An 18,361-nucleotide genomic window follows, 5' to 3' on the forward strand; every position below is an offset into this window, starting at 1 on the left:
TGTAACCAATATATGTGTCCATTATAATCCATATTAAATCCTTCAAATTTAGACAAAGCTGTTTTGTGTGTACAGAATTGTTTCCTGATGCTTCGCGCCTCTCAGCCTCCGTCTTTTGAAGCATTTGTGTTTATGTATAGCATTCAGACCCCTGAAGGTGTGCTTATATTAGAGTATTGAAACGTCTGAATGGGTTTATATATGTCTTTCCCTTCTCACCGTGACTCAGATTGGCGGGTGCTGAGTGGATTTGCATTGATACTGGATTTCGGTCTCATGGTGCACAGTCATGCTGTCTTCATTGAGCTCCAGTGGATCAGGAGTGTCTTAGACTGACAGAGAGAGAGAGAGATGGAGGGAAAAAGATGGAATACCAAACAGAAAAGAAGAAAAGGAAAAGGAAAGAGTTAGAGAACAGCTTTAGTAGACCCAGCAGTAGCAGCAGCGCATATCAGTCCCAACAGGAGTGCTTTTAATTTGACAGCCAGAGAGGAAATGGTGAGCCAGTTCTCCCCAGCAGCTGTAATGCACCATAAATTCTGTTTACATTCGCTGTTGGGAACCTCTTGCAGTCATTTGGTGCCCAACATCTTAACGACTCTCTCTCTCACTCTGAGATGATAATATGCTGAGATTTCTATACCGTACAGAAGAGTCATCTTATCTGAGCCATAGATTCATCCTGAAAGCGAGTCGGTCCTGATCATGAGGATGTATATATGAGATTGTTATGGCAGGTTATGGTAAATAGTACTCAAAGGAAATCTCTGAGGGCACATTTATATCTGAGTAAGATTTTGTTCCTCAATTTAAAACTGTAGACGTCGAGTTTTATTCTGTTTCATCCTGTCTTGTGTCTCCAGGGTGCAGAATATTCTGAACTTCACAGACTGACTGTCTGAAGATTGAACCTGTGTGTTCGTGTTAGCAGGAGCTGCTCAAGTCTGTGAATGTATCTAATACTTGTTAGCGATGCTTGCTTAGGCAGTATTATTGCTCAGGGCTGCTCAAATCTCTATATCTTTTGAACATTATTTCATAGAGACTTAGCAACCACCAAGAACACCTTAGCAACCACATAGCATTGATCTAAAAAACACCCTGACCAGCCTAGCAACTGCATACAGTAGCAATTTCCTAACAACCACCCAGATCAGTATAGCAGTGCTATAAAAATACCCAAAACATCCACATAACATTTGACAAAACATCCAGGCTAGCTAAGAAATGCATACAGTAGCAGTGCCCTAGAAACCACACAAAATACCCTAACAACCACAAAAAAAAAAATACTGAGAACCATAGCAGCCGTATAATAACACCCTGACAACCACATACCAACACTCTAGAAACTACCCGGAACACCATAGCAGCTATATTGCAACACAAACCAATTTGAACACCTTAGCAACTATGTAGCACGTCATGGGGGTGACTCTTTCTCATTTAAATTTTTCTGATTGATTTATGTGGCATCTCTGCATTTAATAGGGATGTAACGGTATACACAAATATGCCAGTTCGGTACCTCGGTTTTGACATCATGATTCGGTATGGTTTTGGTACAGTAGGGGGAAAAAAATAAAAATATATATATTTTTTTATTAAACAGTGGTTTACTGAACAAATTGATCTTTCTTTAAATAAATTCAATTATTATTAAACATTTGTAATCTACCTCAGTTTATGCTCTTAACTAAAGTGAGCTCTTTTACATTGTAAGGTTACAATTAACAACAGAGCCCGAACTTAAATACAATTGCTATTTATTTTTGAATATAATAATCAACACTCAACTTTTGAATGCAAAAAAATTATATGCAAACAATGCAGTTTTTAAATTAGCCTCTAAATTATACAATTTCTATTTGTTGTTGAAATATATTCATTTACACAGTGGCTGTCATATCTGTCATATCTCATAACAGAATTATTTAAACATACAGTAAATAACTAAGACATCATTAACAGGTAAAGTAAAATATGAGTATATAGTCTAATATTTCATGAAATGCTTTTCTTCATTTCTGATGACTTGAGGTAAATGAAATGCTACGTGACATTTTGTTTACAAGCTGTTTTATTGACGTCTTTCCATGGTTGAAACACTGATTGAGCGATTACGTAAGGCATGAGATGTTCATTCATGTTTATTTCACATTAAATCTAGTAGTACAGAGGAAGGGATGCCATTTGAACTGAGGCGTTTATACAGCGATCTGTCACGCCTCGTCAAAGAGCGTCAAAATGGCATTTATTGTTTGAATTTCCTGAAAAAGATTGACATAATTTGAAAGATGAGACTTTGTTTCTAATCAAAAGTAGCAATATAAAAAACTGGACGTTTCCAGTGAATTTCCTCTTGTGCAGTGGTTAAAACAATTCTGTATTTGTTCGGTACACATGCATTCAATACCGAAAGACCCCAAAATTTTCTGTATGAATACGTGTACCGATAGACCCCTAGTATTTAACCTCTAAATTCACACCTGTGGTCCAATGATAAGAGCCGCCTGTGTATCACAAGAGGCCACAGCTAGCCTTTACCCCACAGGTGAAGGAGAGAGCGGTAAAAACAGCATTGAAAAAGAGCACCACCGCTCATTGAAATGCAGCAGTAGGGGTCCCATATAAACCCTGATGGCAAGTGGTGTGTGTGTGTGTGTGCGTGTGTGCGTTCGCCCCCCCATACAGGTTGAGCTCCAGACATGTAGCCTGGAGGAGGGAGTGTGTGTTCATGTGAATGTGTGTGTGAGCGCTCTCAGCGTGAGGGCACCCCAGACTGGGTTTAATAAAGGCAGCAGCCACTGGCTCGCCCTGATTAGGATGGCAAACATACCGGGTGAGCACACAGAGCGCACACCCCCATCTCCCCAGCAGCCCGTGGGTGGCCCACCACGCTACCAAAACAAATGCAGCTCAAGCTAGCATGAAAATACGTCCAGCTTTATTTTTCGACTCGGAATTGCTTAAATGTGCTTTTCATTTTCTTAGAAAAGATTTATTTATTGGCAGTTTACTTATTTTTTTAATCTTCGAGGGCTTTGGTTTCTAACTTGAAGACCTCTACACTGAAATATTCATGACAAATTCAGCTTGAAATAAAAAAAAAACAGGTAAACCCAGTTAGGTTAAGCTTTAAGTTTTTCATTATCTGACATGATTAAACCTAGTATTGGTCGAATGGAAATAAAAACGCCATGTCTGACTTCATTCGTCAGTTCGCTGGATCAGTTCTGCTGACTCTTATCTCAGTAAATGACACTTTTATGGGTTAATAGTTCCCCAGCTCCCTCCGTCCTGAGACCTCTGCACTGCAGATAACGTCTCGCTGTTCTGGCACCTTACCAGCTCTGTACCTTATGTAGTTTCAGGAGCGTACGACGCAGTGCTATGAGATGACTGTATCAACATAAAGTGCAGGATTATCATTGTAAAATGATTATTTAAATCTAGTGTTTCCCGCATGTTTCTTTTTAAAAATATTATGTAATTCATATTTTTACTATTTTTTTATTATTTTTATTATTATTTACTATTTTCTCTGTTATTTTGGTTTTTTTTTAACCTTAAGTACACAATTGATTATTTTTTGTCTCAAGTTTGTAAGTTTTCATTAACAATTCATTATTTCATGAACCCGTGAATTTGGACTACTACTGTTTGTTTTTGAAACTTTTTCATGCATAATTTAAATTTCATATTTTTAACAACATGAAGTACACAGTTCTCTGTTTTGATGCCGAATTGCAGTTCAGTGAGTGAGTCGAATGATAATTTGATTACCACAGATTCAATTTGACAACTCTGAAGTCTTTGAAGAATTAATTTCATTACAAGGACCTACTCATAAAAATCCTTTATTTGTGAATTGAATTACAATAGTTTATGTTTAGCCAGCAAAAAGAAAAAATAAATATGTAGAAAAATAGACGTGTCATGAATTCAAGTGGTGTTTTTTTTCTTTCTTTCTTTTTCAAAATATTATATACACAATTATTTATTATAAGTCTGGAGTTTGTGAGTCTTCGTCCAAGTTTCATTTCATTAAAATCACCTGCTCATAAGTCATTTGTTTGTGATATGAACTACTGGTGTGTTTGTTTTTGGAACTTTTTTCATCATAATTTAAAACCAACATTACACAGTTCTGTGTTCATTTTAAAGCCATGCTGCAGTTCAGTAAGTGAGTCTGGTGTTAATTCATTTACTACTCGCTGACAGATTCATTGATTCAATCAGACAAGTCTTTTCATTACAAGAACCTGCTCATACAAGTCACTGTGAATTCAAAGTGACTAAAGTTTGATTTTCTTATGTGTTTTGTTTGCTTTCTCAAACCTTAAAGGGGTAGTCCATCCAAAAATGAAAATTCTGTCATTATTTACTCACCCTCATGTCTTTCCAAACCCATATGACTTTCTTTCTGCAGGGGAAAAAAATAAAATCAAGAATGTTTCCATTAACTTCCATTGTATTTCAGTCCATACATTGGAAGTCAGTCAGAACCAAACTGTATTCATTGCAGTAACCTGCTCTTTGGAATGATTTGTTTGTGATTTGAATTACACTAGCACACTTTTTTGTACACGTCTTGATCTGTATTATCTGGCCATCTTTAGTAACAAAGATTTTCCTGCGCTTGTTATGTCGTCTGAGATCAATCATAACATTTCTGTGCAATCAGAAATGTTATGTTCAGAATTAGAGCTGCTTCATGTCCATCATCGCATCTGTATGCATGGCATGACTGAAGTTTCCAAAAAACGGACGTAATTTCTGCTGCAGATGAATGTTATGAAATATAACCTCCTAATGAAGATAATGCAGCATTATTAGAATCACTCCAGGGAATGTGAGTGTTCGGATGAACCTGTGCCTAGTGGCTTAACTTTCCAATTCGATTTTATGCTCTAATTTCTGGGTAGTTTGTTCCTCAGCCTACTTGCCAAATCCTCGGAGAGCTAAATTGATAGCATCCTTTGGCTTTGGGCCTTTAGGGCTGTGTCCGGGTTGTGATCCAGGCCTGCGAAGAGAGAGAAGGGGAGAGATAACCCAGCCATGCCCTCCAGGATTTAGTGTGACTGGGGAGGGGAGAGAGGAAGAGGGGCTGGCACGGCGGAGGGGAGCGGGACGAGCCCGGAGGGAGCGCAGATCGCCTCGCTGCTCAGCACTGCGAGCCTGTTTAGTATTCCTGTCACATCAGCTGGAGGGAGCGGCATTAAATTGGGATCAGGCAGATTAGAGTCTAATATAGCCAGCTATTAAAGGCTGCAAATGAGAGTGGTGGGTTACAGCCGGAGCCTGGGCCCCTCTCCCAGTCTCACAGCCTTTCTCAGTCTCTCAAACAGGCTCCTCAAGAAAAAAAACAATACATATATACACACAGGAACCCACATAGGATAGGATAGGATAGGATAGGAAAGGATAGGATAGGGCACTACTTTGGATACTATTTTGACAGTGTTTCTTGCATGCAACAACAAACTCAGCACAAGCTAATGTGTCCGATCTGGGAACAAACGACTGTTATGAACAGGATCTTTTTAATGAGTCAATTAAAAGATTCACTCATTCAGTGAATTATTCAGTGTCATTACTGAGTTTGCAACTGACTTCTCATTAAACAGATTCAAAATGTACCAGTAATTGTTATTTGTGACTAAAGAAACATACGCTCCCATTCAAAAGTTGGGGAGTCAACATTTATTTGTACTTTTTTCCCCATGTATTTTTACCAAGGACACATTGAATTGATCAAAAGTGGCAGTAACAACTCTTACATTCTTAGAAAATATTTCAAATAATTGATTTTAGTTTGAACTTTCTATTCATTAAGGAATCTTGGAAAACACCACAGCTGTTAACTTTGATAATGAACACCAAATTATTATGTGTTGTATTAAACAGCATATTCAAATAATAAAAATAATAGAATAAAAGGATCTTGTGACACTGTATACTGGAGTAATGGCTTTTAAAAGTCTCACTAGGATGAGAGTTGCTGAAATCGCGTTTGGTCTCGTACTGTATCGTGTATCTTGTCAGTGTGTGCACTTGCTTGGCCATTTGTAGTTGATAAACAGGAAAGTGGGTCCAGCTGAATTGAAATGATCATTTGTTAGATTGGTATAATAAAGGTTATTATACCGCGGCAGCGGTCGCGGCAGTCGTCGTGTGAAGCCCTCCTAGTGTGAAGACCAAAGAGTGTAAAGACCATCGACTCTACCGTGCGACTCCACCGGGCAGGGACACCGGCAAGGGATAACGTTAGTAGTAGCTTTTTATTTAATTTTTTCATTGATATGTTTATTATTGAAATGTTGTTGTTATATGCATGTGTTAATTTTATTTAATTTCTTTATTTTCTTAAATATGTGGGTAGATAGTATTTATAGAGTTGTAACTTTTTAGTTTTAGTTACTTTTTCTTATTTGTAAGTCGCTTTGGACAAAAGCGTCTGCTAAATGACAAAAGTAAAAGTAAGTAAAAGTAAAATCATTCAAATAAAACAATGTTACTGTTTGTTTTGTATTTTTCGCTTAAAGGGGTAATCAGATGCCCATTTTCCACAAGTTGATATGATTCTTTAGGGTCTTAATGAAACGTCTATAATATACTTTGGTTAAAATTTCTCAATAGTAGTGTAAAACAACACCCTTTTTACCCTGTCAAAATCAGCTCTGTTTTCAGCAAGTTTTGATCATTAATCAATTTTCAATTTATGACCCCTAAAATTGTCAATTTATGATCTTACTGCTCCTTATTTTTGTTGCAGTTTGGATATGATGCCTGATGATAGCATAGGACATTCTTAATGGAAAAGCATGACCCTTAATCATTTGTAGTGATATTGTTTTCTTATTAATTAAATTCTGCATGTCAGGCTAGGCTTAGCTTTCAAGAAGCTGAGCTGAGTGAATTTTAGCTTTCATTAGGTTTGCTCTTCAGCAGAAGCCTCTCTCTAGACAGACTTAAACCAGTGCAAACATATTCATTCTCTGATGATACAGGAAATGTTAATGCTGTTAACATGACAAATGTCAACTTGCTAGAAGAAACCTTTAGACAGAGCTTATGCCTACAATCAGATGAAGATGACACAGATTATATATTCAGCTGCTGGGTATTGTCATCTGTCCTGCCTGCAGCAAAGAAACTGGTTATTTTCTAGTTAACATAATAAATACTGCTTATTGCATACTGCGCAATATATACTCAACTTCCTGCAGAATATGTGAAACATTATGGTGTATGAAAGGATATACACTATCATTTAAAAGTTTGGAGTTGGTAAGATTTTTTAAATGTTTATGAAAAGAGTATCTTATGTTCACCAATACTGCATTTATTTGATCAAATGTACAGTATTTTTTATTAGTGTTTTTTAATTTAAAATAACTGTTTCGTATTTTAATATATTTTAAAATATAATTTATTCCTGTGGTGGCGAAGCTGAATTTTCAGCATCATTACTCCAGTCTTCAGTGTCACATGATCCTTCAGAAATCATTCTAATTTGCTGATTTGTTGCATTTCTTCTTATATCAATGTTGAAAAAGTTGTCCTGCTTAATATGTTTGTTGAAACTATGGTGCTTTATTTTTTCAGGTTTCTTTCATGAATAGAAAGTTGAACAGAAAACCATATATCTGAAATAGAATTGTTTTGTATCAATGTAAAAGTGTTTGATCACTTTTTAATGTATGTTTCAAAAAGTAGTATAATACACAACCTGTTGATGTAGATATGTTGAATTGTGTCTATTGCATACAGAAATCTATTCATTTCTTTACAATTAAAAAGTTATTTTGAATTTGGAACCCAAATTTGTGTAAAAATGATTAAAATATTCAAGTTCAGTTTGATCAATTGCTGAGTCAATAGGGAGTGTCAAAAACCACTTGTTTTTTTCTTCTGGCTTCATTCCGTTATTTTAAAATGAAAGGATGAGTCAAGCGCATAGTATTATGGGATACAGTGTGTTCTAGTTGTACAGCTCTCATTTTAGCAAGTCATCTAGGACTTTTTACATTTGCATACTGCGCACAGCATACTGTACATACTACATGCTATAAAAATAATAATAGCCATCTCTGTCCTGCAGGCATCCTCTTTTTCCTCTTCTGGCATTGCTGTTTGAGAAGTGTGAACAGGCCACGCAGGGATCAGAATGCATCACCTCTGCCAGCTTTGACGTCGACATTGAGAACTTCGTCCACCAGCAAGAACAGGACCACAAGCCTTTCTTCAGCGAGGACCCTGAACTAGACAACCTGGTAAGCACTCATTAGGCTCTTGTTGCTTCATTTGTATCACCTGCCGTGCTTCTAATTTCAGCTCTTAAAAACCTGTTTACTTCCTTTATGTCGAAATGTGACATGTGCACTGCCCTCTGCTGACACATTTGCACTTTATACGTCTTTTGAGGTACTTTAATAATTAAACAGCCTAGAAATATGACATTAAGTAACATTTTATTGAAAATAACAGTCAGTTGTATTAGTCACAATGACACTCGGCCACCTATCGTCCACCACCTCTATTGTTCTCTTTGCTTTATCTCTCCTCCTCATATTCATCATCTCTCCTCTTCTGTGCCCTGCAAGACAGTTAACAGTAATTAGAAATTAAGGGAAGGAGGAGGAAAAAGGTCACTGTTCATCATTACCGGGGCGCTCGGCCGACTAGTGCTGCTTAGTCAATTAACTCTGCATCTGTGTGCTTTATGACACACTGGTCACACATGGGTCTTCCGTTCACTAACTCTTCACTGCGACAGTTATAGCGCCCGCGCTGCGCTTCCTTCTCGCCTCAGAGAGATGGCACTGAGCCCTGATTAAACGAGCTGCAGTAATTGGCAGATTTATCTCCTCCTTGGCAAAGCATTTTTTAGCCCATTTGATCGTCCTTGAGTGCTGACTTTGGGCGGTGACCGTTTGAATGGGTAGCTGGAACGGAAAGTTCAATCGTGTCCAACTGTATCAGCAGAACAGAACTCGAAAGTGTTTGTAGCATTGAATAATGCACAACCAGGCAAATAGTGACAGGGCTAGGTAACCTCAAATAATTGTGGGAAAGAAAGTGAGAAAAACACTTCTGCTTTTCTTTTGAGTAAAGTGAATTTAGTTTATTTAAAGGAATAATTCATTTACAAATGATTTTTTTTATTAATAATATTATTTACTCACACTAATGTAGTTTCAGATCCATATAATATTCTTCCACAAATTGAGTTATTTTCCAGAATGGCCTGGCTGCTCTTTTTCATACAATTAATGATAAAAAAGCATCATGAAAATATAATAAAAGGTGCACAATATATAGGTCTTCAAAATTCATATTATAGTTTAGTGTGAGGACCTGATGAAAATTAATAAATTAATAAATGTAAAATAATATCTTTAAAAATGGTTCCCTAAAACAATCATATTGGAATTAATTTTTTTAATTATTTATTTATGCCAATGAGTATTTTACTGACTGTATTTTCTCACTTTGTTCTTTTTTTCAGTTTTAATGTTGTATTTTTAATTTCATTTTTTTTTTCAAAATTATTGTTTAGGTCAGTTTTGTTATTAGTTATTAGCAATAAAACTACTAAATATAATTTCTGGTCATTTAAACAAGGTTGAAATAAAATATGATATATAAATTGTAGATGTAAAACCTAAAAACTTTGCCTCGCACACACACACACACACACACACACATTATTATTTCAGTTTTAGCTTTATTTTTTTTCAGGTAGATTAAAAAGACAAAAGCACATAAAAACTATAAAAAATAAAAGATGATTCAAAATAGGTATATAAATAAGACCACAAAAAAAAACACTGGTTAAGACCACTCTAATGCAAGATTTTTTCCTAAACTGATTCCTGTCTCTACTTATGTAGATGGTGAAGGCAATCCAGGTGTTGCGGATTCACCTGCTGGAGCTGGAGAAGGTGAACGAGCTCTGTAAAGACTTCTGCAACCGTTACATCACCTGCCTCAAGACCAAGATGCACAGTGACAATCTGCTACGGAACGACCTGGGCGGCCCGTATTCACCATCACAGACCAACCTCGGCCTGCAGCAGGTCACTCACAAATACAATCTCCCTAGACCTTCAGTCTAAAGACTAAAGGTTGTTTCTAACACATAAACACAGTGTCATATGAATGCACAGACTCTCACACCAGTAACATTTACACTTGCACGAACACAAGCTCCTCTCCCGGGGATGCAAAAGGTCACATCTGGTTGCCCTCGCTGTTCCTGCTGAACTTTGCTGACCTCTGCGTGAGAAGACTCAAAGTACACACTTTTGGACTTTTCATGTAGAAATCGATTATAATTGAATTAAAATGCATCAAATGATCAGATTAATCAGAATTAACCACATATACTTTACTGTTCAAAAGTTTGAGTTCAATAAGATTTGTTTTATTTTATTCAATAAGGACACTTTAAATTAATAAACATTTCATCCATCATAAAATCCTGAAAGAATGTATTGCAAAAATATTAAGCAGCACAAATATTTTCATTATTGATAGTAATAAGAAATGTTTCTTAAGCATAAAATTTGAATAATTGAGAGATTTCCTTCTGAAGCTGCAAAATCTTACTGGCCCCAAAATTTTTAATGGTAGTGAATTTGAGAAAAAACAAATAAACATTTAAACCATTATATTTTGTTTATTCATTTTTTGTTGTTTATTGTTTTATTTATTGATCTCTTATTATTTATTGATCTCTCTCTCTCTCTCTCTCTCTCTCTCTCTCTCTCTCTCTATATATATATATATATATATATATATATATATATATATAGGGTTAATTTTATTTTATTTTAAGTTTTATTTATTGATACCATATATATATATGTGTGTGTGTGTGTGTGTGCGTGTGTATACATATAACTTTATTGTTAATTGTTTTTATTTATTAATTTTATTATTATTATTTTTTTTTTTACAATTTATTATTTTTAATTGTACTAAACACTAACATTAATTTGTCAACCCTAATTATTTTTTTATTGTGCTAATTTTTGTTGTCTTTTTAAAATAGTTTTTAGCAATTAATAATTTTTTAATAATGCTAAACTAACGTGTTAAATTGGCAGCCATCATTTTTTACCAAATTTTATTTTCCCAAGAAACTGAAATGTGGACACTAACCAGCGTTTCGTCCTCCTCTTCAGGACCTGCTTCAGAACTCATCGCCATCCCTCACCTCTGTCTCCAGCACGATAAACCCCTCTGGGATCGTGGTCCCTGCCGGTTCGCTGCAACAGAACAACGTTGCCATGACCACTATCAACTCTCAGGTGGTCTCAGGTGAGGAGGCCAATCATCAGTTCCTTTTGCTTGCTATAAATTCAGAGATCTCAGCTTTCACAGCAGCTTTTCTTTCCAAATTCATGACATCTAATGGAAGCAAATGCGGACTTCCATGTACATTATCAACATTTATATAGCTCTTTCTTTACTAATTTACTCTCTTTACACAGAACAATACTTTCACATTGTGAATAAAGAATGTCTAATTACTGTGAAATCAAGCTAATTAGCGTGAAAACAAGAACTCCTTGTTCTCCTCTTAAGCCGCTCCGATTACTCTTTTGTTTTATTTTGGCGCAGTAAAAGGGAGGTGAAATGGTTTGTTTTTGTGCTGCAGGGTAATTACAGTATGTTTTCAACAGGCAGGTAAAGTGTGTGATAACCACGCTCCTGTGTCTGTGACTGATTCCCACAGGTGGGACACTGTATCAGCCGGTGGCAATGGTTACCTCACAGGGGCAGGTGTTGACCCAGGGGTTACCACAGGGAACCATCCAAATCCAAAACAATCAGGTGAGGGTAACCACTCGACAGACGACACATGCTCACAGGGCTGTATCTTCACAGCTAATGAAACTCTAGAAATCTGTTGAATTATTTCTAGACTACAGCACCATGTCTACAACATTGAATCACTGCTGTTGCAAAGTAGCAAAAGAAGTTTTCTGACATTCTATCCATCCACTTTATATTTTCTGTCTATATTAAATATTTAAAAATATACATAGTATATATATGTTATTTTTTATGCATTTACATGGCTTCAGACACTTTTATATATGCTAATGACACTGCTAATGATGACTCTTTTTGAGGCCTATTAATTTAGAGCAGCACTGGCCTATTCATGAACAAATTTCTGTGTAAATAATTAATAAATACATTCATGCATTAATTGCCCCATTTAGTGAATGTAACTATTCATGTAAGAATGGTTTTACACATTTAAGATGGATTTTTTTTTTTATTAATTCATGTTAATTTAATTAATATATTTATTTATGAATTTATTTATTCGCATATTGAGCTCTTGCAGATTAAACATCTTAAACCCCCAGAATGGTGTAAAACAAAAGAAAATATTGAATTTAGCATGCATCCATTAAATCTCTTTTGCATTTTTGCTTGCCTTACATTTTTTTTTTTTTTTCATTTTTGGATTTGTTTCATAAAATCCAAAAATGGGGAAAATATATAAATTATAAGAAAATTCTAAATTGTCATTATTAAATAATATATATATATATATATATATATATTATCTGAATTCTCTCTCTCTGTCTCTCTCTCTCTCTCTCTCTCTCTCTCTCTCTCTTCCTATGACATTTCTAGTTTTTTTTTTTAAATCTTTTTTTTTTTTTATATACATAATATACATTCTATTACATAAATTCAATTAATTAATTATACTTATATCATATTTTCTTTATTGTTAAATAAAAGAAACAAGTTATTTAAAATGATATATATCTGAATTTATATGTACAAATACTATGAATTGCTTTTGCTCCTGTTTTATTACTCGCTTTTTTTTATTGATGAAGTCAAAGTTCAAGCTGACTGGTATTCCACATTAATGCTTGTCGTGTAGGTAAGATCATTATGTTTTTGCTCACTTCAAGTGTGTACAGGATGCAAGTTATTTAGGAATTCTAGAACTGTTAGTTTGTATTTTAATACCTCATCTATGAGTCAGGTGAGGGGGTTTGATAGACAGCTGGAGCCTGTGTGGATACCCAACTTTGGGCCGAGGCGCTTCACTACACGCAGGCTGGGAATAGAGTTCCGCCCGTAGCTACATCTCCGACAAGCTTTCAGTAATAATACCCCTGCATGAAGCCTCCAATTAATTCACCCTGCTTCCTGAATCACACACTTACACACTATGTGTGTGTGTGTGTGTGTTTGTGTATGTAGAGGAATGGGGAAAGAGCCACATGACACCCAGCTGCAAATGTAATGAGGAGGTTGTTTTTAGAGCTTGATTATTATTTATTTATTTAAAAAAATTAAAATCAGTGGGGAGCTGCTGCTTTTTATGGCTTTCAGTGGCAATGGTAGCATGAAATTAATTATCCTTATTTTCAAAGTGAAAATGTTAATTTTTCCTTTTTTTTCTTTTATTAATTTATTTATTTGCACACGGAGCTCTCGCAGATTATGCATCTTAAACTTCTCTGAAATGTTAATATGCCAGTCTCAGAATGGCGTAAACCGAAAGAAAATAAATAGTTAATTTAGCACGCATCCGTTAAAACTCTTTTGCATTTCTGTTCGCCTTATACATTAATCGCACTTCAGAGCGTATAATAAGTTTGATGAAAAGAGAAAAATTTACTGCATTTTCCGCAGCTCTTTTACTTGATGAAAGGCTTCAGTAAACGTACCCTCCTTGGCTTTAATTTGAGGTATCATTACTTCCATTGCGTTGCTATGGTGACCGAAGGCATTCCTGCCCCTGCCAAAGAAATGGTGACTGGCGACTCTTTGTTTCTGTGGCAACTACCCCTCCCTCTCCCCCGCTCACTTTCTCATCTCTCTTCCTTCCAAGGTGAACCTGGACTTGTCCTCACTCTTGGACGGCGATGACAAGAAATCAAAAAACAAAAGAGGCGTCCTTCCCAAACATGCCACAAACATTATGCGTTCCTGGCTCTTCCAGCATCTCATGGTGAGAAAAAGGAAGTGTTTTCTTCTTACATTGTTGCCCTACAAACCTACAAACAGAGTGGCTTAGGGAGTATAAAATGCACTTCATTTTAATCATATCTGGTTCTGAATTTCCTTAGAACTTAAACATAGATAAATACAAACATGTACATTTACTTAAAAAGACTAATAATAAAGATATACCTTTTAAATAATACCTTATCGTTTATTTGTTTGGTTTCCAGCATCCTTATCCTACAGAAGATGAGAAAAGACAGATTGCAGCACAAACAAATCTTACCTTATTACAGGTGAACAACTGGTAAGAATGACTGGTGTTTTTAGTGTAATTCACAGCAAAATGGTGCCATCTAATGGCCACAAACAAAATCACAGAACTTGTATATGCGTTACACATAGTATCCAGCAGAAATCCTGGTATGTGTCTTATCCGCGTCATTTTTCTAACACTTTCCTGTTTTTTGAAAGGTTTATCAATGCCCGCAGGCGTATACTGCAGCCCATGCTGGATGCCAGTAATCCTGACCCTGCTCCCAAAGCCAAGAAGATGAAATCTCAGCACAGACCCACGCAGCGCTTCTGGCCCGACTCCATTGTAGCTGGAGTCCTGCAGACACACGGATCCCACTCCACAAACAATTCAGACAGTATGTAATATGAACACAATCTCTAGTCAAGTTTTTTTGTGCTTTATATAATACACATTGTTTAATAAACAAGGAAAATAAGAGTATCAATAATGCAAACTTCATCAAATATGAGACAAATTTAGAATTCTGCAATACAAAGTTCTACAGAAGACTGTAGTTCAGTTTAATTCTGTTTTTTAATTGCAGATGGTACTGACATACAGAATGCTAATTATTAAATCATTAATTTAGAGATTTTAAACAATCAATTACTCTTCTATCAAAGTTAAATATATACTATATTTTTATATATGTGATTTTAATACATTGTCACTTTTTTTAGGCTTGAAATAGAATGGGTATTATAGCATATGCAGTGAACACATTAAACAATACATTATATTTTACATATAATAAATTATATTTATCATATATATATATACACACACACACACACACTAATATTCAAAAATTTGGGTTTGTAATGATTTTATTATCCAGCAAATACAGACTTGGTGAGCAAAAGAGTCTTCTTTCAATAACAAAAAGCATTTTACCAATATTGTTTTTAAGTGGATGAGTGTTCCTGGCAGTGTACAATAATACCTGTTAGTTAAAAAATCTGTATTTGTGTTTCTGTGTGTATGTTTGTCAGATTCTCTTGGCATGGACGGCCTGCAGTCTCTGTCCTCAGACTCCGCCACACTGGCGATTCAGCAAGCCATGCTGGGAGGAACTGAGGATTCCATGGACGGCACAGAGGAGGACGACGACGAAGAGGAGGAAGAGGAGGGAATCGACGAGGAGGAAGACGAAGAAGAAGATGAAGAAATCGAAGGAGGCAGACAGATGGCTCGGAGAGATCTGGGCCTCAACCACAACGAAGGACTTGAATAAAGGATTAGATAGACGAAAATGTCAAAATTGATTTAACTCCTACTCATCCCCATGGCAACACATCTCGACAACGCCTGTAGGTTTCCAGTGGACACTAAGTGCCGTGGAACATCCAATCAGAATGAAGAGGAGGGACTCGATGAATGAATAAAATTCATGTTAAAATGAGAATTGGAAGGAGGACAGAAGAACATTGTACTGTATATTGGGCCGTTAGCCAAGCGCTCATGCTACTCTCATGCATATAATCCATTTAAGCCTTACTTTGTTTAATATGTCTCTTTGGTTCTCAGGTGTCTTAGCATGACATAATGTCTACCCTCTTACAGTCATATTGATAACCATGCAATGAGTGAATGTTTTAGGCATGTTTCTTTCTTTTTCTTTTTGTAGAGTTAACAAAATATTCAGTCTTTGAAGATTAAAAAAAAGAAACAATCTAAATGCCTGACAGCACAATGTATGTACATTTGATAGTTATGCATTTTACCTAGACACTTCATATTTATTTTCCAAACTGTCAAAAGGCAGTGGCACAATCAACAAGGATGCTGTCCGCTGAAAAAACATCAGCCTCGTTCAAAACAAATGCATGTTGGGAGACTCGACGCAGAGTGCCAAGCATCTCTTACACGTACGGAACAAAACTCTCGTGCCCTTCTGAAACCGCAGGACCTACAAATGACGTTTACTGAAGAACACTGCAGGAAAAAAGAGAGACATACTTACAGGTGCGTATCACACCCTGAAACGCCCCTCTTTATTTTATGTGAAGGACGAAACAAAAACTGTGAAGATATTTCTGAGCTTTTCGGCTTACTGTGTCTACAGATTTAATCACCTGTTTCTGATGTGATGTTTGGAAAAGACAGGATGTTTCTGAATGTTATTGCAGTTGGTCTTTGTGAAGTACATGTTTCTCATTATCCTTTTCTTGGTTGTTTTTTTTTTAAATGGTTCTTCCAGAGCAAGTGATGATAGGGGAGCTTTTTAATTATTTGTTTGTATACATTGTTGTCATAATCTATTGTGTTTCAGTAGATCATTTTTGATAATTAAAAACTATGACTCTAGTGGACCTGGGTGTCATTTTGCAAACTAATATATAGCTACCACAAATACATGCAACTTGTTGCTAAATGATCAAATGATCACCATTTTGTTGCAGGATTGTTATTGTTAACTAAATCTAATAAAAAATGGCTTCATTTCCATTAAGATAAAATAAAAAAATAAAAATAATATTAGATGGCAAAAAAAATTAAAAGCTAAACTAAAACTGAAATAAAAAATTAAATCAAATAAAAATTGAAATAGCTATAATAAAACCTAATAATTCAAGATGTGAAAAAGCAGCACAACTGTTTTCAACATTGGTAATATTAATAAATGTTCAGCATACTAGAATGATTTCTGAAGGGTCATGTGACTGGAGTAATGGCTGATGAAAATTCAGCTTTTAAATAACAAAAACAAATTACCTTGTAATATACATTAAAATAGAAAACAGTTGTTTTAGTAATTATAATAATATTTTGCAATATTACATTTTTATACTTTATTTCTGATCCAGCAAATACAGACTTGGTGAGCAAAAGAGTCTTCTTTCAGTAACAAAAAGCATTTTACCAATTTTGTATTTAAATGGATGAGTGTTCCTGGCAGTGTACAATAATTAAAAAATCTGTATTTGTGTTTCTATGTGTATATTTGTCTGTGTGTTGTGTGTGTGTGTATGTGTCTGTGTTTATATAATCAGCAGGGGATCAAATATTTTTTCCCCCACTGTATTTTATACGTCAAAGAAATGATCAGCCTATAATTTGGTAGGCTTTTGGTAGGTTTATTTGAACAGTGAGTGACAGAATAACAACAAAAAAATCCAGAAAAACACATTTCAAAAAAGTTATAAATTGATTTGCATTTTAATGAGTGAAATAAGTATTTGATCCCTTATCAATCAGCAAGATTTCTGGCTCCCAGGTGTCTTTTACACAGGTAAGGAGTTGAGATTAGGAGCACGCTCTTAACGTGACACCTGTCCACAGAAGCAATCAATTTATCAGATTCCAAACTGTCCACCATGGCCAAGACCAAAGAGCTGTCCAAGGATGTCAGGGACAAGATTGTAGACCTACACAAGGCTGGAATGGGCTACAAGACCATCGCCAAGCAGCTTGGTGAGAAGGTGACAACAGTTGGTGTGATTATTCGTAAATGGAAGGAACACAAAATAACTATCAATCTCCTTCGGTCTGGGGCTCCATGCAAGATCTCACCTCGTGGAGTTTCAATGATCATGAGAACGGTGAGGAATCAGCCCAGAACTACACGAGAGGATCTTGTCAATGATCTCAAGGCAGCTAGGACCATAGTCACCTAGAAAACAATTGGTAACACACTACGCCGTGAAGGACTGAAATCCTGCAGCGCCCGCAAAGTCCCCCTGCTCACGAAAGCACATGTACAGGCCAGTCTGAAGTTTGCCAATGATTCAGAGGAGAACTGGGTGAAAGTGTTGGTCAGATGAGACCAAAATCCAGCTCTTTGGCATCAGCTCAACTCGCCGTGTTTAGAGGAGGAGGAGGAATGCTGTCTGTGACCCCAAGAACACCATCCCCACCGTCAAACACGGAGGTGGAAACATTATGCTTTGGGGGTGTTTTTCTGCTAAGGGGACAGGACAACTGCATCGCATCAAAGGGACGATGGATGGGGCCATGTGCCGTCAGGGCCAGGGCATTGAAGCCAGAGCATTGAAAATGTGTCGTGGATGGGTGTTCCAGCATGACAGTGACCCAAAACACACAGCCAAGGCAACAAAGGAGTGG

The 18,361-nt window shown here is 36.1% G+C and overlaps 1 protein-coding gene across 1 annotated transcript in view; it reads left to right on the forward strand.

The window, feature by feature from the left end:
• LOC306864238 (homeobox protein PKNOX2-like) overlaps positions 1-16,607 on the forward strand; it is a 67,393-nt gene extending 50,786 nt beyond the window's left edge. Inside the window, exons 5-12 of the mRNA XM_079408090.1 lie at positions 8,108-8,279; positions 9,900-10,085; positions 11,196-11,331; positions 11,750-11,847; positions 13,886-14,005; positions 14,229-14,305; positions 14,473-14,651; positions 15,289-16,607. Of these exons, the coding sequence (XP_079264216.1) occupies positions 8,108-8,279; positions 9,900-10,085; positions 11,196-11,331; positions 11,750-11,847; positions 13,886-14,005; positions 14,229-14,305; positions 14,473-14,651; positions 15,289-15,530 (1,210 nt within the window). The 3' untranslated portion in view covers positions 15,531-16,607. The remainder of the gene's footprint in view (positions 1-8,107; positions 8,280-9,899; positions 10,086-11,195; positions 11,332-11,749; positions 11,848-13,885; positions 14,006-14,228; positions 14,306-14,472; positions 14,652-15,288) is intronic.
• Positions 16,608-18,361: the final 1,754 nt, after the last annotated feature.

This window comes from Barbus barbus (genome assembly GCF_936440315.1).
Source record: "Barbus barbus genome assembly, chromosome: 45".
Classification (NCBI taxonomy): domain Eukaryota; kingdom Metazoa; phylum Chordata; class Actinopteri; order Cypriniformes; family Cyprinidae; genus Barbus; species Barbus barbus.